This window comes from Heliangelus exortis, chromosome 1 (genome assembly GCF_036169615.1).
Source record: "Heliangelus exortis chromosome 1, bHelExo1.hap1, whole genome shotgun sequence".
Classification (NCBI taxonomy): domain Eukaryota; kingdom Metazoa; phylum Chordata; class Aves; order Apodiformes; family Trochilidae; genus Heliangelus; species Heliangelus exortis.
The window spans coordinates 147,865,949-147,886,002 of record NC_092422.1 but is presented as its reverse complement, the minus strand read 5'-3'; the positions used below and the strand labels follow the sequence as shown (position 1 = coordinate 147,886,002).

Genomic DNA, 20,054 nt, shown 5'->3' with positions numbered 1-20,054 from the left:
TATTTCCTGAAATTGAGATGACATGATTCACAGTTCAGCTCTTGACTAGAGACAGAGGATGAATTGCTTAAATGGTTTAAATCTCTAATTATCCAGCTTGCTACTTTCACAATGTACCAATTTGAGGTATGATCATCTTACTGTCACTCAGCTAAGACATGTATAAATGCTCATGTATACACTTGTATGTATACGTGTGAGTGTGCTCACCTACTTTTCTGCCAAAGAACCAAAAAGGATCGAAGGGAAGACACACAGCATTTCCACTGACTGAATTGTAATCCCATCAGCTAGCATACTTAAAAATATGAACTTCCTAACACTTAGAAGGAATTTTAAGCATCCTAAAAAAACTGAGCCCCTGCTACTCACCTGAATATTTTAGCCAGAGTACTTTCAATCTTCTTAAAGTCAGGCCTTTTGTCTGGATCTTCTTCCCAGCAGCTCTTCACTAATGTATACACCTTCAAACAAAAATTTAAGGAAAGTCCACCTAAGTAATGAATATAGAAAGATAATGGTGCTAAACAGCACTAATTCATTAAGGAATTTCTGGTTACTCTTGACCAGCAACATATTAAAATGTGTGACTAACTGTTTTGAATCCATGGTTAGGACACTCATTACAGGCATCTTAAATTTAACTCTGTGGTGACTAGGGACATGATCTTAACTTGAATTTGTCATATGTAAATGAAAGGCAAGCAAATTAATCCAGTCTTGCAATTGGTGCCAGGTACAGTTATTGACACAGAGGTTAAGTGTTGTGGTAATTACACTTCTAATATCCTGAGTCTGCGATTTTTCTGAAACTAGTGATTCAGCCAAAAAGAACAGGGTTCATTGCTGAATTTGTGGATGTCTAGAACAGATATTCTTACCTGAGCAAGAAGCCTTATAATCAGGCTACATGATAATTGGAGAGGGGTATATTTGGGGTGTGATTTCTCCAGTCTTAAAGCTATCTAGAATAGGTCTGAAGAGTGGCACCATATAAGCATCCAGTGAAATAATGTTCATGAGTTGTGTTTCATTTCACTGGTAACAACTCTAGAATACCATTTTTCCCATAAAGCTATGGCATTTGGCATAAAATGTGCATAGCTTTCATCCTCCCATGATCATGAGCTGTACTTTGTCCAGGACTTCTACCCGTCACCCAGAAAATGGCTTAGTTAATTATTAGCTTACTTCTATTTCTCTTTCTCCCACTGAGTCCAGTGACAGGTCTGGTCGGAAAGGTTTCACTCCTTTGCTGTTCTCCACTCTGTAAAGTTTCTCTAGCATCAGGAAAAGATGCAAAGTTTTAAACAACAAAACACAAGAAGCACACTCCTAGTGGATAACATCCTACAATGTCATGAGTTACTATGCAAGCAGAAGCCTTGAAGACAGTTCCCTCATTTTGATGTGAATTTAAATTTTGGAGCTTTTCTAAATATATAGCACAAGATCAAATGGGCTGGCTTGAAGGCCCTTGAAAGCAAAATGAATAGGTACATACTTGAGTATTTATTGGTCACGGTAGACAAGGTTATGGTGTCTTCCCAAATCAATGTTAGGCATTATTAGTGTGCCTCCCAGTATGAAGTATAGTTATAGGAAAAAAACAATGTGAAAAGTCCTTTGTGACTTGATCAAAAGTGAGGAGAAATATTACTCTCATCAGAGCAGTTCAAATCATCCTGCAGATGCTCAGGTTCCTTAAAGCTAGACTATTAATGTGTACGGTTTTAAAACATTGCATTTGTTAGCTCATTTTTACTCTTATTCATGAAATACATTCTATGAAAGTCATTTGGATTCTAAACATATCAGAATGCAGTCTGTGTTTGCACAGCTCACTTCAAGCACAGTTAGAGAGAGCTAAAGAAAAACTATTTCTCTATGTCCCTCTCCATAACTCAGGAGTTCAGAGGGAGGGAACCAAAAAGGAGAAGAGATTTTTTACCTCTGAAGGAGAGAAAGAGAAACTGAAAGGGATCCACAAGCAAGCATGAAGCACATTTATTAATAATATCTGATTATATTTGGGAAAGCATTTTACTGAGGGAAGCATACAATGAGATGAAGAAGGTTTGTAATAATTACGGTATGTGCAAGTCTAGAGCAGCTAGGGATGCCTAAGCATGTCCAGTGTGCATGATCATCCTAAAAAGGTACTGTGGTTTCCAACTTTGTGGTAGAGAAACTACAGACTAGAGGAGCAGGAGACTTGAGTCTTCCAAATGCTATGGAGTGGAGAGACTACCAAGAAGTCTTCTGTGGGCTAGGAGACAGAAGAACCTGTGTAAATCTCATGTATTCAAGAGGAACATGCTGGATTTCCACGCTTGCTACACACCTGGGAGCCAAAGTAACAGCAGCTATTAGCAACACTGCAATTAGGCAGTGGCAGAAAGTAGTGGAACAAGGAGGCAGCTTGAACTCAGTGTTGGTGACAAGATTTCACAGTCTGGAGTCATGAACGAGATGGTTCTGTAGAAGAGTGGAGCAACCAACTTGGCCTAACAGCTGCCAGTGAAGAAGACCATGACCTAGTTAATTCTATACATTAGAAACCCAGTTCTATGTGTTTGTTGTCTTTGTGGGACTTACTTTAAGTCACAAGTAGCAATATTATCGTATGTCAAGTTGATTGATACGAATTTGCTGGTTGAGAAAATTGGCTCACTGAGTACCTGGAAATTGAGTTTATTTTTCCTAAGTTGGTGGGTGGAGGCTAGGTACAGGGTTTTTTAACTCCTGTTTTAAAATCTGAACACAATAATTGCCAACGAAGCTCTGGAGAAGCAGTTATACCAGTTACCCTGAAATATCAAAATTATGTCTTCTAACCTGCAGAGATTAAATTCTGATAGCCTGGCCATTGAAAGACTTTGTGCAGGAGACTTAAAAAACAAATGAATCTAACATGCAACAGGGACATTTATTTGCCCCTTACTATTGATTCTAGTTGGTATTCTTTTCCCTTTTTTATCATAGATATTTATAAATTAATGGCCACCCCAAGTTTGAACTGTTCTCTTGCAAGGTGCTGCCACAAACAAAATTCAAAGGTGTTTGAAAAAAGTATGGTCCTTCTTGCTGCCTGATCTTGTCTAATGAATTAATCATGTCATAATCAGACATTTAACTGAGGAGCCCCTTCAGCAGTATGAGCAGACACTCATTCCTTTCTGTTCCATTAAATGAACTGCTTAAACTAGGCTGAACACATTTACTCAAACTGCATAAGCAGAAGCTAGGATTAATACCAGAAGCCATTAGATTAGCAAAATATATCTTGGACATTTACTAGTGGTTTGGGGGAAAAAGCTTTGGGGATAAAGGAATCTCCTAACTGAATGGAAACTTAAAATTTCAACTGACATATACAAACCAGATTTTTTTTTTTTTTAGGTTACACTGAATCCAGACTCACCAAACAGGTTTCAAGCCCAGTAAGTTTATTGCTGTCTTACTAAACATGCTGATACGTGTGACAATCTTCAGCAACAGCACCTAGAAGTGCTAAAATTTTTTTCAGTTGGATGGATTAATCTAATGCTATTTGCAACTGACAGTCTTTCTAAAATAACAAAATGCAGCGTGAAGAAAGAGGTCAAAGTTAAAACAAGGCCCAGAGTGTGACTGTGACATCCAGGGTCAAACACAGAGCAGTGAGTGCGTCACCACATCTCAGAAGAGCTCAGAAACACTGTGTCTGAGGCCAACTTAATAACAATTACCATGACACACTGCTGAAAAGTTAAAAGAATGGAGTTTGCTATAGATTTATGTTGAAAATTAAAATAAGCAAGGAAAAGCATTGTTCTTTCCTTTCTACATTTAGTTTAACTGTATTTGTGAAACTCTTGAATTCATGAAGATTGTGCCTGCCTCTTCCCTAGGAAAAGGAAAAGAAAGAGTTTTATTTTCTCTACCTTATTTTAAGCATGGGGTTCTGAAGAGTTTACTTGAAGGGGAACAGGCATTTCTAATCTCTTTTAGGGCTCCATTTATAACAAGTGATGGGAAATACTGTGTTTTCCCAAATATGAACATTAGATTTGCAATAATGCAGGGTGATGAATATGCCACAGAAGTTATTCTCAAATGTAACTCAGGAAAAGAGCTATTAGGCTGCTAGCCTAGATGTTTTTAAAAATACAAGGCAGTTCTATCAGAATGACTCAGAGGTAAAGGCAATGTCTAAACTTGTTGTTAGTAACTGTCACTACGAAAATCCCAAACCCACACATGCTTTTATGTCAGTTCTAATATGTAATAATGCCTGGATTCTGGGAACTGGGACTGACTGGGCTGTTAGCCACTGAAAAACAGTGTCACAAAAGGCACAAAATGGGGATAATAGCTGCACTACAGGAGAAGATGCTTTTTCTGACAGAAGTTAAATGACTAAAATTAATTTTGACAGGCTTGAATGAATTCTGAATTTCCAGCTTTTAAATGCCAACTGCTTTTGTGTCATACTGCTGATTTTTTGTTGGCATTGGTGATTTACAATGCCTAATATGAATGAATTATTGTATGTTGTGCACAACCCATAATAGAAAAACCTTTGTGACCTTTAAATGTTAGAGTAAGTCTGGACAGCACTGTAAAATGTTAATTTCTGTAATGCTGTGGGTGAGGAGGGAGAAGAAAGGGCAAGAAAACTCAATACAAACATTTTTTATAGAAAGAATAACACTTGCCCCTACAGTGAGATCCTTCAAACAGGTTTTTCATTCTTCACACAGTGAAGGAAGCAACAGTTCAAGCAGCTATTGGAAACAGTGCCTTTCACAAAATGTGGAGAATGGGCCAGTTACAGCTACATCATCCCAGAAGGCTCCAATGGAGGAAAAATGTTTGGATTTACCTTTGTTGTCCCGGCAGTCTGAGGTATAGAAGGTCTCCTTGCGTAGGATGATTTCCTGGGCAATGATTCCATAGCTGTAAACATCACCCTTCTGAGAGACATCAGCATCACGGAGATGCTCAGGAGCTGTCCACAGGTCTGAAGATCCAGATGACAGTGGGTGATGTAGAGGGAGAAGAGAGAGAATTAATTGAAAAGGGGTGGTCCTTCTCAGAGCATACACTGTCTACGGTGATATTTTCTTTTACTCTTTCCATATCAGACCCAGAGCCCAGTGGTACCGCTTATTTCATGCTTGAAGCAAGTCCAGAGGAGGGCCACAAAGAGAGCTGGAGCACCTCTCATATGAAGACAGCATGAAAGAGTTGGGGTTGTTCAGCCTGGAGAAGAGAAGGGTCCAGGGAACCTTATAACAGCCTTCCAACACCTGAAGGGGCCTACAGGAAAGCTTTCTTACAAGGGCATGTTGTGATAGGATGAGGGGTAATGGCTTTAAACTGGAAGAGGATAGATTTGGGTTAGATGTTAGGAAGAAATTTTTCACTATGTGGGGGGTGAAACGAGAACAGGTTTCACACTTCAACAGGGAAGTTGTGGATGCCCCATCCCTGGAAGTATTCAAGGCCAGGTTGGATGGGACTTTGAGCAACCTGGTCTGGTGGGATGTGTCCCTGCCCATGGCAGGGGTGTTGGAACTATATGATCTTTAAGGTCCCTGCCAACCCAAACCATTCTATGATTACACTTTAGCTTTTTATTTTTTTCTTTTTTTTTTGAGAAGCTGACATAAATACAGGTTAGGTAAACCTCTGACAGGGTATCTTTAAATTGTCTGGGATTTGCTGAAGCTACTATTTTCCATTGTAGATGCAAATTGTCACACCCTTAGAAAAGTTATGGCTACTGGCAATGAACTTGCTTTTCTTAGCTACGTTTTATGGACTTCTTCAAAATAGCCTATGCACCTGTATAAAACCAAGGAGTATTAAGTGCTAATCCAGTGCTATAAAAAAAACCCCTGAGCCATAAATTATTGAGATAGATGCATGAACTTTTTCTTACAAGATGTCAGATGAGAAGACTGTAATATTTCCCAGTGACCTTGATATCATGAATCTACTGAAATACTTTTCAAGTGCTTTCAAGTCTGACATATTACTTGCTCATAACCACTCTCCTCATACAGAAATAATTGATCTGTATTTCTAGTGCAACAAGCACAATCATATACCTCAAAACCAGAATGCTTCCATGGTGTGAGTTTGTTAAGATGAATGATAATGAACCTTATCAGTGACCTGAACACAATGACATTGAAGACAGTATTGTGATATCAGGCTGTAACATCCAGCCACAATGAATCTGTAAATCTCTTGTGAAATTACATTTTCTTCAAGGAAAGAAACATAGTAGCCAGAAATTTTGAGGATGCTTGTCAAATCCCTTATCTTATGAGCAATTAGAGAAGAGAAATACTTTACAATGTAATAGTAATATAACTGTAAATATAAAATTTGTAAAATGAAGAACGAATTGAGTATTTATATTTAGTGCGCTTTTCTCTTATTTTATGTTCTTGTTGCTACTTTTGAGTATGTTTTTGGTTGAATGTAAAAACTTTCTCCCAAGCCAGTTGCAACCACAGTTTCTTGTCAGGTCATATACGACAGTTATGGCACAGTGCTGTGCTTATTGTACCCCAAGCTCTGCTATGCAGATTCAGATGGACTTTTCACTCAAGATCAAGTAAAAAGGAAAAAAAATAGTACAAAGGAGTGGTCTACTTTACAGAAATGTCCTAAAAATATGAGAAGAATAGAAAATGTAAGGAATCATAGAACTGTAGAAAGAAAAACTGTTAAAATTATTCCAATCTGATTGAACACATATTGCTAGATTCCTACCTATTGCTAAGACTCCTCCATACCTAAGGAATGAAAAACATTAGGGTTGCCATTGCATATCATTACAGATTTTTTTAAGGATTATCAGAGTCATGACCGTTAATGTTTAAATTAAATCACAGAGCACTGGGTAACATGCATCTCATCATTGACAAGATCACGTGGCACTTAACTCCTTTTTTTCTTTATCTAAGTTCAGCATTACTGCTGAAAAAAAACCTGTTTGAATGAAGGCCTTGGACGCTGAAAATGTTTATTGCATCTCAGCCACATGTGAAATGTTTCATACTGAGTACATGATATCATTAGGCCCTATTGGGCTATTAATATAAGAAAATTCCACTGGGTGGGAAACCATCAAGGAGAGTCCAATTATGTTCTGTTTTTACCTTTCCTTGGAGGCAGAATTGAATTACAGCCAAAATCAGTTATCTTCACAACCATGCGATTGTCTACTACACAGTTTGTGGATTTGAGTCGACCATGGACTTCAGTTTTGCTCGAGTGCAGATAAGACATCCCCTGTGGTTGATAATAAAAAAGGAAGAAAGCAAGACCGGGTGAGACACTCAGCTGTTTATCAGACCCAACAAGAATGTGAAGTATTAGTGTAATATCTGTTAAAGTGATGAAATGGCCTTCATCAACAATGGATATGCATAAATCACAATTCCCTGTCATGGAGAGAAACAAATATTATTTTACAGAGGAGATTTTTCAAAATTACAGGAATAGTTAATGTTAAGAAACGAGCAGATGGATCATTAGAAGGATCATGCCATGGAAGATCATTCTTCCTCTTAGTTAACAAAAGTCTTGCATAACATCCTGGCTTTGGATAAGATTAGAAACACAATCAAGCATTTGGGAAAATTTATTTCCTATGACGGAAATTTTGATTTTTTTTTGCACTAATGTTTTTTTGGTAAATTTAGTATGGATCTGTTGGACTGCCCCACACAAAAAAATGTTTCCAACTACATGTTCCTCCAATGGACACCACAGATACGAGAGGAATTGCTCTTTATGTCTGCATCATCTTTGAAGGTGACCATACCCTGGAGACTTCATTCAGAAACATTGCAGCAGATCCTCTTCTGCAAAGCAGAGAGTTAAAGAGAGATCAATGCAGAGGGTGTTAGATGATGCACTAAGTCTTATATAAGGCAGGGCATCAGATTAGACAATAATAAAGGTCTTTTTTCACCTGACTGATTTTGGTTTTCTCTGCATTAATCAATACACACCAGCTATCCATGAGCTAAACTTGGATGTGGGCACCATGAGAACTGGTCAATGCAATTTCAGCTATATTTCCTGAGATCCAGACTCTTGACTCACACTGCTCACAGGTGTACAAAGGTGTGTAGTTTGCCCCTTTCTACTCATCACCTCTGAATATATGTCATTTCGTTTAAGACACTTGAATACAGAGCAATAGATGAGAAGGGGCCAGCACTGAGGCATAGCAGGAAAAGAATGTTAGTAAGTGGGTGTAAACTGAAGAAGGGAGTAGGTATGCTAATTTGCACCCTTTTGCTTTATTTATTTTGTCTTATCTCTCCCTTCTGAACTACTTAAGGTCAGGCATTCTTACAGCCTACTGCTGGCTGTTTTTCCCTCCAATAGTCCTTTTTGCCTGTAGTTCAGTGTATGAACTATATGAATACCTATATTCCATGGAAGCCACATCAGGGACATCATATCTGTTTAGTTTCTTCTCTGAATAGTCTTCCACTTAGACTCCTACACACACAGCTCAACCTCTTGTATAATAACTGGTACATAGACTTTAATCAGGGCTACATAGCTCATGTGGTCATGAATACACTGTATGATGTATGAGTTTTCTCTCCTTTGGTACCCAGAACTGGGAGCAGACTAGCAAATGGTACAAAAGATCACTGAGACATGAGCTGAGTTTTGGGTACAGTAGATGTATGTCTGAGACACAAGCAGCCTGCAAGAGGTGCAATCCCTGGAGAATGTTGTTGGACTGGTTATCCTGGACCTATCCAGACTGTGCCAAAATTTACAGAGACTGTATGCCTACTATATTCAAGGAGAACATTTCTTGATTAAGCATCTTTTATCACGCATCCCTGATGACATTCTCCAGGATGTTTTGCCTGATTTTGGTACAATTTTCTCCAGCTGTGCCTTCTTCCAACATCTGCTTTCATCAGCCAGGAAATACACTTGCTACTACAGCAGAATTCCTAATCAGTTTCAACATCAAATGGCAGGCAAAGGTAATTTTGATTTCCTTATACTGGAGCTTTCTTGTTAACTATTTCTGGAGGCCGAAGTCTTACAGATGTCCCTGATAAAATTTTCCTCTTTCCTCACAGCTATCCTATGCACATACCTGAAAACACAGAACATATTAAGAACACACATTGTGATTTTCAAAATTTATGCCTTTCAGTGAAATATCCTTAAATCCTTAAGGCATTCTAGTAACCTCTGCTCACTGAGTGAAAAAAGGGAAACATAACCCCTGTCTTTAAGGAGGTAAAAAAAGAAGACATAGGGAACTACAGGCACTCGGTCAGTCAGTTTTACCTCTGTTCTCTGCAAGATCATGGAGCAGATCCTCCTGGAAATTATGCTAAGGCATATGGAAAATGTGGAGGTGATTTGTTACAGCCAGCATGGCAAATTGTGTCTGCCAAATTTGGTGGACTTCTACAGCAGGATTACAATGTTGCTGAATAAGGGAAGAGCAACCCATGATATCTACCTGGTCTTGTGCAAAACATCTGACACTGTCCCGAACAGCATCCTTGTCTCTAAATTGGAGAGACATGGGTTTGACGGATGGACCATCCAGTGGATCAGGAACTGGGTGAATGGTTCCACTCAGATTGTTGCTGTCAATGGCTCAATGTCCAAGTGGAAATCAGCAATGAGTGGTGTTCCTCAGGGAATTGGTACTGGGACCGGTGATATTTAACATCTTTCTCAGTGACATGGACAGTGAAATTGAGTGCAATCTCACCAGGTCTGCTGGTGACAGCAAGATGGTGGTGTGGTCAACACAGTGGAGAGGAGGGGTGCCACACAGAGGGACCCTGACAAGCTTAAGAGGTGGGCCTGTGCAAACCATGTGAATTTCAACAAAGCCTAGTGAGAGGTCCTGCAAACGTGTCAGGGCAATTTAAAGAACAAATACAGGCTGGGCAGAGAATGGATTGAGAGCAGTCCTGAGGAAAAGGACTGGGGGGTGTTGATTGATGAGAAGCTCAACATGAGCCAGCAGTGTGAATTTCGCAGCCCAGAAAGCCAACCATATCCTTGGGTACACCAAAAGAAGTGAAGGCAGCAGGTTAAGGGAGGTGATTTTCCTCCTCTATTCTACTCTTGTAAGATCCCACCTGGAGTGAGCTGGAGCACCACTCCTCTGAAGACAGGCTGAGAGAGTTAGGGTTGTTCAGCCTGGAAAAGGAAAGACTCTGGGAGACCCTATGGCAGCTTTTCAGCACCTGAAGAGGTGCTACAGAAAAACTGGAGAGGGGCTTTTTACAAGGGCATGTAGAGATAAGACAAGGAGGAACAGTTTCAAGCTGAAAGAGATTTAGATTAGATATTAGGAAGAAATTATTATTTTTTTTTACAACGAGGGTGGTGAGACACTGGCACAGGTTGCCCAGGGAAGTTGTGGATCCTGGCTCCCTGGAAATGTTCAAGGCCAGGTTGGAAAGTTAGGGCAATCAGGCTGGTGAAGGGACTCCAGCACAGATCCTATGAGGAGAGGCTGGGGCTGTTCAGCCTGGAGAAGAGGAGGCTCAGAGGAGACCTCATCACTCTCTACAACTCCCTGAAAGGAGGTTGTAGCCAGGGGGGATTGGTCTCTTTTCCCAGGCAACTCTCAGCAAGACAAGAGGGCACGGTCTCAAGTTGTGCCAGGGGAGGTTTAGGTTGGACATTAGAAAGAATTTCTTTACTGAGAGGGCGGTCAAGCATTGGAATGGGCTGCCCAGGGAAGTGGTGGATTCTCCGTCCCTGGAGATATTTAAAAAGAGACTGGATGTGGCACTCAGTGCCATGGTCTGGTAACTGCAGTGGTAGTGGATCAAGGGTTGGACTTGATGATCTCTGAGGTCCCTTCCAACCCAGCCAATTCTATGATTCTGTTCTATGATTCTATGAAGTTTTGATGAGCCTGGTCCAGGCGGAGGTGTCCCTGCACATGGCAGGGGAGTGGGAACTGGATGTTATATAAGGTCCCTTCCAACTCAAACCATTCCATGGTTTGTTTTTGACAGAGAATCCTATTCTTGACACAGTGCAAGAATATTACAATTCTTCGCACCATGTCCTGCAGCAGCTCTTAATAAATAGTATTGCAACAACAGTGTATACACTAACAACAGAAGGGCTTGATTACTGCAATTCCTTCTCATCAGACCTTTCATCTGAACTTTTTTGTCATGTGTAACCAAATCCATGTAGATACAGGTGGTGCCATCAGACCTAGAGACAGCAAAGGTAGTAAAGAAAATGAAAAGCAAGATGGTGGGTGGGGGACAAGAGTAAATGATTTAGGGTTTCCCCTCTTCCTACCCTGCCTCCTCAAGTGGACTAGGTGATGCTCTAGGAGCTCCTTGTAGGATGCTCCTTGGCTAGGATGCTAGGCTGCTCCTTGTCTAGCTGTACCAGGGAATATAAAAAAATACAGTCTCCTCTGTTCAGAAACACAGATGCAGCAGCTTCCAGAAGAAGAGTAGGTGAGGTACAAGAACTGTTTGGCCATTGGTAAAAGCAGGATGTAGGGAAGTGTTGGTGTAGAGAGGGAAGTGCGTATCAAAAAGTAGGCAAAGGAACAGCAGGAGCTGGTCATAGCAATTTTTACAGTCTGGAGAGCTGGGACTGAGTTTGAAAAGGGGAGATGCTGGGACTGGAGGACCTGGAGCTTAAGGAGTGTGAAATTACTTATGTGTAGCAATGAGCCATTTAAGTAAAAATAGACAGGGTGCCTGGTGATTGGGAAGCTGTGGCAAGAAGTTTGTGGAAGTGTCTAGGTCCTAGAGGCTCCACTGCAGCATCAAGTCAAGGAACAGGAGAGGCTGGCAGATCATCCATATGACAGTAAGTTTCCTGATATTCCTAGGTACATGCAACTTTTCAGGAAGATTTTTGTAAACCATCTCTACTAATATGGCTAATAATTCTCAGGAGTCATTCCACAGAACATATGTAGTGCACCACCCATCCTCAGATTCCATGTCCCATTCCATTACCAATGGTGCAGGGAACAACTAGTAGTGAAGTTCCAGTCCAAGTGACTGGTCCTTTGGTTGCTCCCTTAGGGGACTGGGATTTCTTTCTCCTTCTGTTAAGCAGAGCCTGTACTAATCCCTGTTCTCTTATGAAACATCTAAAGGTGAACTGCAAAGGGTTAAAAAATATGATGTGTTTTTATATGCTTTAAGGAGGAAGGGAAACTCCATTGTTATTTAAAATGAAACTCAGTGCTGAACTTTAACAGAACTTGAAAATCATCAACAAGGCCAACAAACTGTGGCAATATGGATTAAGGGGGCTTTAATAAAGAGTGAGGTTTCCAGTATCTCTTCAGAACAGATACAGTGGAGTCATTCAACATGGAAACCAAATCTGAACTGAATCGTGTAGGGAAATGAGAGGACTGTCCAACTGCAACAAACAATAAGAAGGGGAGAGCAACTTGGGCACTAGCAAAAATGCAAGGGTAATTCTCTACATTACCTGTAGAGACATAATATATTATTATATCCACGAATAATAAAGGTTCCTTAACTACCAGCTAAACAAATAGAAATCTGTATTGTAGAACAGGATTTTCTTTACTGTTCATGCTCAGTCTTCCTAGTGCAAGGACCTAAAATGTAGAGATCTGTTGAAAGCTACTAAAAACCAGTCTTGGTTTCTGTACAGGATTAGTATCTTCCTTCTTGAACAGCCTGGAATGGATAGCTCTATTTTCACTCTAGTGAGTGAGAAAATCAGAATTCAAAATAAGCAGTTTACTCAGAAAAAAAGTTTATCCTGTCTCTGGATACAAATTGGGATTATTCCGTCAATTTGAAAAACCACAGTTTTCCTCTATGTCTTACTTGGGGCCAGAGAGCAGTGTGTTTTTCAGGTCTTGTGACTGCACAGGCCCTACTAATCAGAGTCACCTGACTGTAAGCCTCAGATCTTTGGTTCGCATTTCTTTGGGTCAAATTTTTATGTTTATTTATAAATAGCCCCAAGCCAGTTCTGGCTTCATTTTCCAATTCAGTTTGAGAGCAACTGGCTCCTCCTGCCTCCTACACCTATCCCCAATTGAAAAAAAGAGTGGAAAGGCACAGATCCTGTAGTAAGGAAAGGAGAAGACCCTGAGAGATGCCCTTCTCCAGAGGACCCATATTTCAAGACAGGACAGGTTGATTAACTGCACTGTCAGCACCCCGCCTACCTTGGCAATATCGTACATGACAGAGATTTTAAATTCCCAGTCCATGAATGTGCCATCAGGGTAGGAGATTTTATCATTTAAAACATCCTGTGAAGAGAAGAAAAGAGCTGTTCTAAGCTGCATCCAGGAAAAAGGAGATTAGTTATGAGTATCTAAGCTGCACATTTAAACCACTGACTGGAAGAGGTAGGACTTCAGTATTTATAGGGATATAAGAGAATAGAGCATAGAAGCATAAGAGAAGGAGTTAAGTACAAAAACCAGAATTATGAAATGTGTTTTAGGTTTACACAGAGCTAGAAAATTAAGAACTCTAGAAAAGAGGGCTTTGTGTAATTAAAGGTAAACAGTGAATTTGCTTTTAAAGCTAGTCTTTAATAAAGCAAAACAGCAGAGACAGAAACGGGCAAAGTGTGCAAGAGGAAAAGATGGGAATTTTTGTGGTTTGTGCTCACAGTCATTTCCTACCAATTTACTCATGGCTATATAATTTCAATGTAGACTGTTCCTTTATCTTAAAGTGCCAGTCATTTACAGTTCTTCCAGCCATTATGATTTCTGTTGCTAAACATAAACCTCCATCAGTATAGCCCTTTACAAGAAACTTACTATAGTGAGACAGAACTGTGTTTTGCTGCCTTGCTGTGAGTTTGTGCCAGAGACCACTGCTATTAATGAGACACTCTGCATGAACTCAGCAGCAGACACGGCATGTGACTGCAGAAGAGTTGATGCCACCATTACTTCATTTATAGTACTGAAATAATATTGAGAATAAGTATCCATAACTCTTTCCACAAGTCAACACTTTACAATATCTTTTTATAAACAGATATGAAGGGTTGTTGTCCCTTGCAGCACAGGATTTGCCATATTCCAGCCTCATAACTATTTGTCCCTTATCAATATAGAATATATTTTTTTCTTTAGCTTTTCACACAGTGGGGTCCACAAGGGCATCAGCAGAGACAACAGCAACAGTTTGGAAAATAAAGAAATAATTGCATCCTATATGAGCCCAACAGGGGACACAATACAAATAACAACAGGCTGTTGCTAGTGCCTGGGAAGAGCTCTGTCTGTACTTTTCCTTGCCTGCACCTTCCCTTATCCTCTGGCTGCTGAGAAACATCAAACTGATGGCAGCTGCAGCAGCACCTGCAGAAGGCTGGAGAGAACTGAGGAAGGGAGAGTCGACTCAGAGTCAGAAACCTGCCACCACTTGCTTGGTCCATGGCTGCTGTATGAGGGCCAGAGACATAGAGAAGAATTTTATATCTTACGTTGGAATTTGATAATTTGGGAGTGGAGGGAGACCTGCAAAATTCTTTACCCGCAGAGAACCTCTTTCGCAGTACTCAATCACCCCAAAGATCATGGTGTCTATCTTCACAGTGCCATAGAACTTGGTCAGGTTGTAATAATCAATCTGTAGGAGCTAGAGCACAAACATTTTAAAAAAGCAATCATTGATAGCACAGAAACATCAGTCAAGGACACTTGTGTGGCGTAGCTTTTTATTTCAGGCCCTGATAAATTGCATGAGTTTCCTTTAAACCAGTGTGTACTAAGGCACTGAGTGAAGCACTTGAAGACATTTGTCATTCCAGAGCCTTCTGGATTAGAGAGAGAAAAGTGGCTGCTGTTGGATACTGCAAGTTAATAACAGAGCCCACTACAGTCTTCATTATTGCCTCTCTACTCAGTCCTCCCAGTTGACCAGAATAGCCATTATGAGTGACAGAATGTTGTGAATCAGTCATTAAATGAGCAAGTAATAAAAATTTAATGATGCTGCATGATATTATGGACTTCTTCCATTTATATAAACAACTGTAGTTTACTTTAAGGTATTTTTAGTGTTTATTGAACTCAGCATAGCTGTGTTGTGTAAAAAAAGAAACCCATTCATTAAAACAAGATTCAGTACTGCAGACAAATTGATCTCTCATGTTGGAAGAGTATGCATGCACAAGTCAGCAGAGAATTACTTATATTTAAATAGCTGCACTTGGCACTCAATAATAAGATTTAACTACACCATTCTGCTACTAATGAATTAGTATGATATGAGCAAGAAGAGTGTATTGCCTTTTAGCATCAGCTATAAAAATGTATTTAGTAAGGCCATATGACAGAGCATGAATTACTTGATTCATCTTCAGCTTTGCTGGCATACAATACAGACTCTGAACTGGTGATGAGATCACACACACAGAGAGAAAGTTCATCAGGATACATCCTTTGAGGTGCTCATTACACATTCACCTCACAAACATGCACAAGCATACAGAGGTTGGAGCTGATAGTGGAAAGCAGTAACTTTACTCATAGGTTCCATCCCACCCTGAAGTGTCCAGTTGCTACATGCAACAGTTACCTTGTTCAGTTCTATTTTTTGCTTCTCTGTAAAATTACCATCACTGTTTTTGAGATCTTTTAGGATCACCACCTGACAAGAAAATAACAGTGAGAAACAAATCATAGGTTTAGTAAAAGAGCAATTCATCATTCTTCTCCAAGAAATGGCCAAACAAAGAAATACTTAAGAAACATCTGCCCACTGCTTCTCTATTTTCAGTTTCAGTTAATCCCTAATAAGTAACAGAATTACAGTTCCTTCAAAAGAGTTACCAGGTAGACATGAACTATTGAGAACTGTCAATGATGAAAATTTTAACTCAACATTAATATACCTCAGGCAGGCAGATAAGTCCACAAGAGCTATCTACAGGAATCACTATTTAAACCTCCTCTCCATTAATCTCCTTAGTAGCAAAATATACCAGATTTCTGGGCCCTTTCTGCTTCTACACTTCTGGACTTAATTATGGGTTTATGGAGCCTAACATTTTGCCTTCTGTCAGTAAGCAAAACGCACCTGATAGGGAATAAATGGGTTGTTCCTTTCATAAGATCAAGCCATTTTGCAAGGTTGGGAGAGGTGGAATTGTCTCTGGAGAGGAACGACCTCTTCCCAGAGAGACCCCTCCCAAAGCAAGGAAGGGAACAGGGCACTGCAGTCAGGTTACCTTCTTGTCATATTTGCCTTGGCGCAGTCTCGGGGTGTTGTCACGTCTTTTATCATCATCGATCTGAGAACAAAGAAGAGTAATTAACTTGCAATTATCACCTACTCATCATTTGGCAGGTCCAGAGAGATAGGTAATATCAGTGGGTGCCACACAGAGAAGCATAAGCCTCACTCTCTAGGGAGGGTCACTACATGCCACAGAAAGTGTGGGACATCCACGCCACTCCCATGGCTGCCAGGGGCTCCGCCTACTGCTTTCATGCTCTTGGGTGTTACAGAGGTGTAACAAAGCACAGGGAAATCAGTTGTAACAGGAAGAGACAGGAAATCAATACTTAGCCCATTCCCTCATCACAAGAGGAGCTTTTCAGCTGAGGAACAGATACTTCCCATTAGGAAATCTCTTTTCTTCAACACATCCAGGGTTGAAAATACTGTTTTTTTATAAATAAAATCTAACAGATACTGCCAGAGCATGCCAACATCCCAGCATTGGTGGTCTTGCAGCAGACAGAATTCAAGACCCAGCTTTGGGCATCGTGCTTCTCTTACCTTTAAACTAACATGACTTGTCTCACTGGTCTCCAGAGGCAAAATTTCCTCAGGCGGTATATGGGACCATTTCTTCCACCGACGCTTATTATCTCTCCTGTACTTCCTGCAAAACGAGCAAACTCCTTCAGAATATCCTCCCAGTGAACCGAAACCCACAACAGGAGATTAGGACAGGGAGGCTTCTAAGTGTCAGGATGACACAAGGATAGAGCGTCAGGCTGGTAAGGCTTGAGTACAAGCCCCGTGGCTCTCATACAATTTCTCCAGTTTGAGGCTGCTCTAATTCCTTAGCTTTGGGAAAGCCTAAATGCTCATTCAGTTCCACAGCTGTAGCATAAGAACGGAACAAATTTAATAGAACTGCTAAGCAATTGCCTGAGTCTCAGCAGAGGTCAGAATGAGATAAAGCACAAAGGGCCATCTGGATTTTATGTTGTTTTCTCCTCCACACTATTGAATGTACTCTGAAGGGAGGTTCCACAAATGTAAGCCAAAGGAAGTCCTGCTGTCAATGTTGGATGGTAAGAACTGGTAAGAATATGATGCCAGAAGAGGAGGTTAACAACAGTGTTGAGATGAGATGACTTCCTGTGGGTGTCCCTTGTATTCTGCTTATTTTGTAAAAATAAGGGAAGAGCCCTTAGATCAGGGAGAGGGAAACTGCTGTTTCCACTGTAGAACTTCAGAGCAGAAGTTGTCTTTTCAAATAGAAAAGCTGCAAGGCAACTAATGCTCATTAAATTTCTTGCTTACTTGTGCAAGTCTTTCCTCTACTTTAAAAAAAAAAAAACACAAAACAACTGACTGGAGAGTCTGCAGGAGAATACTAACACATTGATGACTCCTGGCAAATGCTCCAAACAGGAGAAACCATGCTACTGGCTAATACTATAAATGTTCTCTTTTACAATATATTTTAACATTCACATGTATAAGAAAAGGAAAACCAATAATTGTGGTTTTGCCAGTTCAATCCCATAAGCTGTGTTGTAACACCAGGATACACTCAAATCAGTAACAGCTGGTGATTAAGTACATATTAAACTGGATTAAAATCTACTAGCTCTAATATTTACTTATGTGTTTTTCAGGAATTTGCCTCTTTACATAGCAGGCAGAACAACACAAAGAGTTGTGGAATAGTTTGAGTGTCCTATAAACCTGGGAGAGAAAGAAGGAATAACAGGCATTTTGTTTGTTTTCAAAGTTGAGCTTCTCTTCTCTGTTCTTTACAATCTTCAGTAGCTCTTACAGTTGAGAAGTTTGCTATTATTTCAACACTAAAAGGGCAAACTTTATTCTAAAAAATCCTCAGGAATCTCTTCTATATTTGATGTTTGCAAATATTACAATTATATGTATACAATAGTAATCTAGTAATTTAAATGCAATCTTTATTTTTCATGAATCTGCAAATATGCACAAGTACAAAACCTTTTACAAGTCCATACTGTCTCCAGACAATTTTTTAATAATTTTCAATGATTAAAACAACAAACTTTACCTGTTTATTTGTTAATGCTTAGATGTAGCAATGATTAGCTCTTCCATTTCTTGGGTGCAGATAGATGTGTAAGAGCTTTGAATTTTCCCACATGAAAAGCTTTATTTAGCAGAGCAAATTGCTCACTCAAAATAAGAGAGCCTGGGTTTCTAATCAAGTTTTCTTAGGCCCTGATTTTCTCACTTTTTCTGAAGTTCTCTAATATATTGAAAAAAAGGAATGCTGAGCTACTGAAAACAGATACAGAGGCAAGACATTTTTTTTTCTAATATGAAAGCCATATACTTTGGAACTGGGATGGCATTTCTTCCAGGAAATGAGACATCATGGATTTTTATTTCTGCTTTTTCCACAATGATAAAGCTGAGCTCTGTTAAAATCATGAAACCTAGCTGCTAGAAAAGTCAGAATGTAAGGAGCTGGACAGTCGGAGGAAGCTGAAAGACAGGATGGGTCCATGCAATGAAAACACCAAAATCTCACGGTATTTTGACTCCTACAGCTACTCAAGACAAATAAATACTTCCTAGACTGAACTTTTATGTCACCAACAGGTTAAAGCAACCTAGTATAAAAAATCTGAAGATAGATCTGAGAGTATGTTTCTGTATATGCACAGGAATCAGAGCTTTTTAGCAGATGCAAAAACTCTAACCTTTGCTGCATCTTCTTCCTTGATTATTAACCTGACATAACAATGCTATGGTTGCAAACAATACTTGACATACACTAACAAGTTCACACTGAGGGCAGCCACCCAAGTATGTGAAGTAAGCTAATGAATAGCTCTTCAAGGAGAGATCAAAGGCATTGCCCTAGGAAAAAAAACTGTTCAAGGACAAGCAGAAGGCCAAAGGGGCTGGTACCTTAGAATCAGCAAAGAGATGATCAGAACCAGAATCACAATTCCCGTGAGTGTGAAGACAGCAATAGTCAAGACATGTGGGCCTGCAGAAAAGAGAAATTGAAAAATAAACAACTTGAAAGAGGATGCTAAAAAACAATATTATATTTAAGAAACTACCCTCACCCACACATGTGCAAGTCACAGTAGCTGAGCAGGGATACTCTTTGGTCACCCAAATTTAGAGGCTTTGGTAAAGTTCAGCACTGCCCAGAGATGACATGAGCCCACCTCTTTGTGGGATGAAGCACAACTCAGAACAGTGCAGTCTTTCATCCTGAGGCAATGGACTCTGCAGGGACACACAGATGGGAGGTGAATTTATCAGAACTAGATCTAACACTTCCTCAGCAGCAGTTTCCAGTTGTTCTTCTCTATAAAAACAAACTAGCATATTCCAGGAATAAAACTGACTTTTCTTAGTAACTGCTAAGAAGCTGCCAGCCTTCTTCTAATAACTTCATTGGAGTGGATGATGGAGCTAAGCCTTGGGTACAACTCTCTGTGGGATGGAGATGTAGATGTGGTAAACAGTTGACGCTTTGAAATCAGTGTTTGGCAGGCAGGAGATATTTTCCCTCAGCATATCCAGGGCTTAATGCAAAATGGATTTGTCATTGACTCCTTTGGATAAGGCTTTCTCTGAAATGGGTTTGACACCTACTCTTTTTATCAGTAAGCACAATACTCAGTGATTACTTTCTTGACTGAGGCTTTATGATGTTTGTCTTTTCCTTTCCAGTCCTGCTGGGTAGCCACCAGGTGAGAAAGACATGTGCCTCTTTGACAGCTGGTTTTCCACAAGAACCCAGATGTCTGCCACATAGATAGTTACTGATAC

The 20,054-nt window shown here is 40.0% G+C and overlaps 1 protein-coding gene across 1 annotated transcript in view; it reads right to left on the bottom strand.

Moving 5' to 3' along the window:
- Positions 1-20,054, bottom strand: part of GUCY2C (guanylate cyclase 2C) — a 47,806-nt gene that overhangs the window by 9,060 nt on the left and 18,692 nt on the right. The window contains exons 11-20 of the mRNA XM_071732681.1: positions 19,176-19,257; positions 16,803-16,908; positions 16,249-16,311; positions 15,597-15,668; positions 14,550-14,654; positions 13,217-13,303; positions 7,161-7,293; positions 4,868-5,005; positions 1,192-1,280; positions 373-464 (exon numbers count right to left, since the gene is read on the bottom strand). Of these exons, the coding sequence (XP_071588782.1) occupies positions 373-464; positions 1,192-1,280; positions 4,868-5,005; positions 7,161-7,293; positions 13,217-13,303; positions 14,550-14,654; positions 15,597-15,668; positions 16,249-16,311; positions 16,803-16,908; positions 19,176-19,257 (967 nt within the window). The remainder of the gene's footprint in view (positions 1-372; positions 465-1,191; positions 1,281-4,867; positions 5,006-7,160; positions 7,294-13,216; positions 13,304-14,549; positions 14,655-15,596; positions 15,669-16,248; positions 16,312-16,802; positions 16,909-19,175; positions 19,258-20,054) is intronic.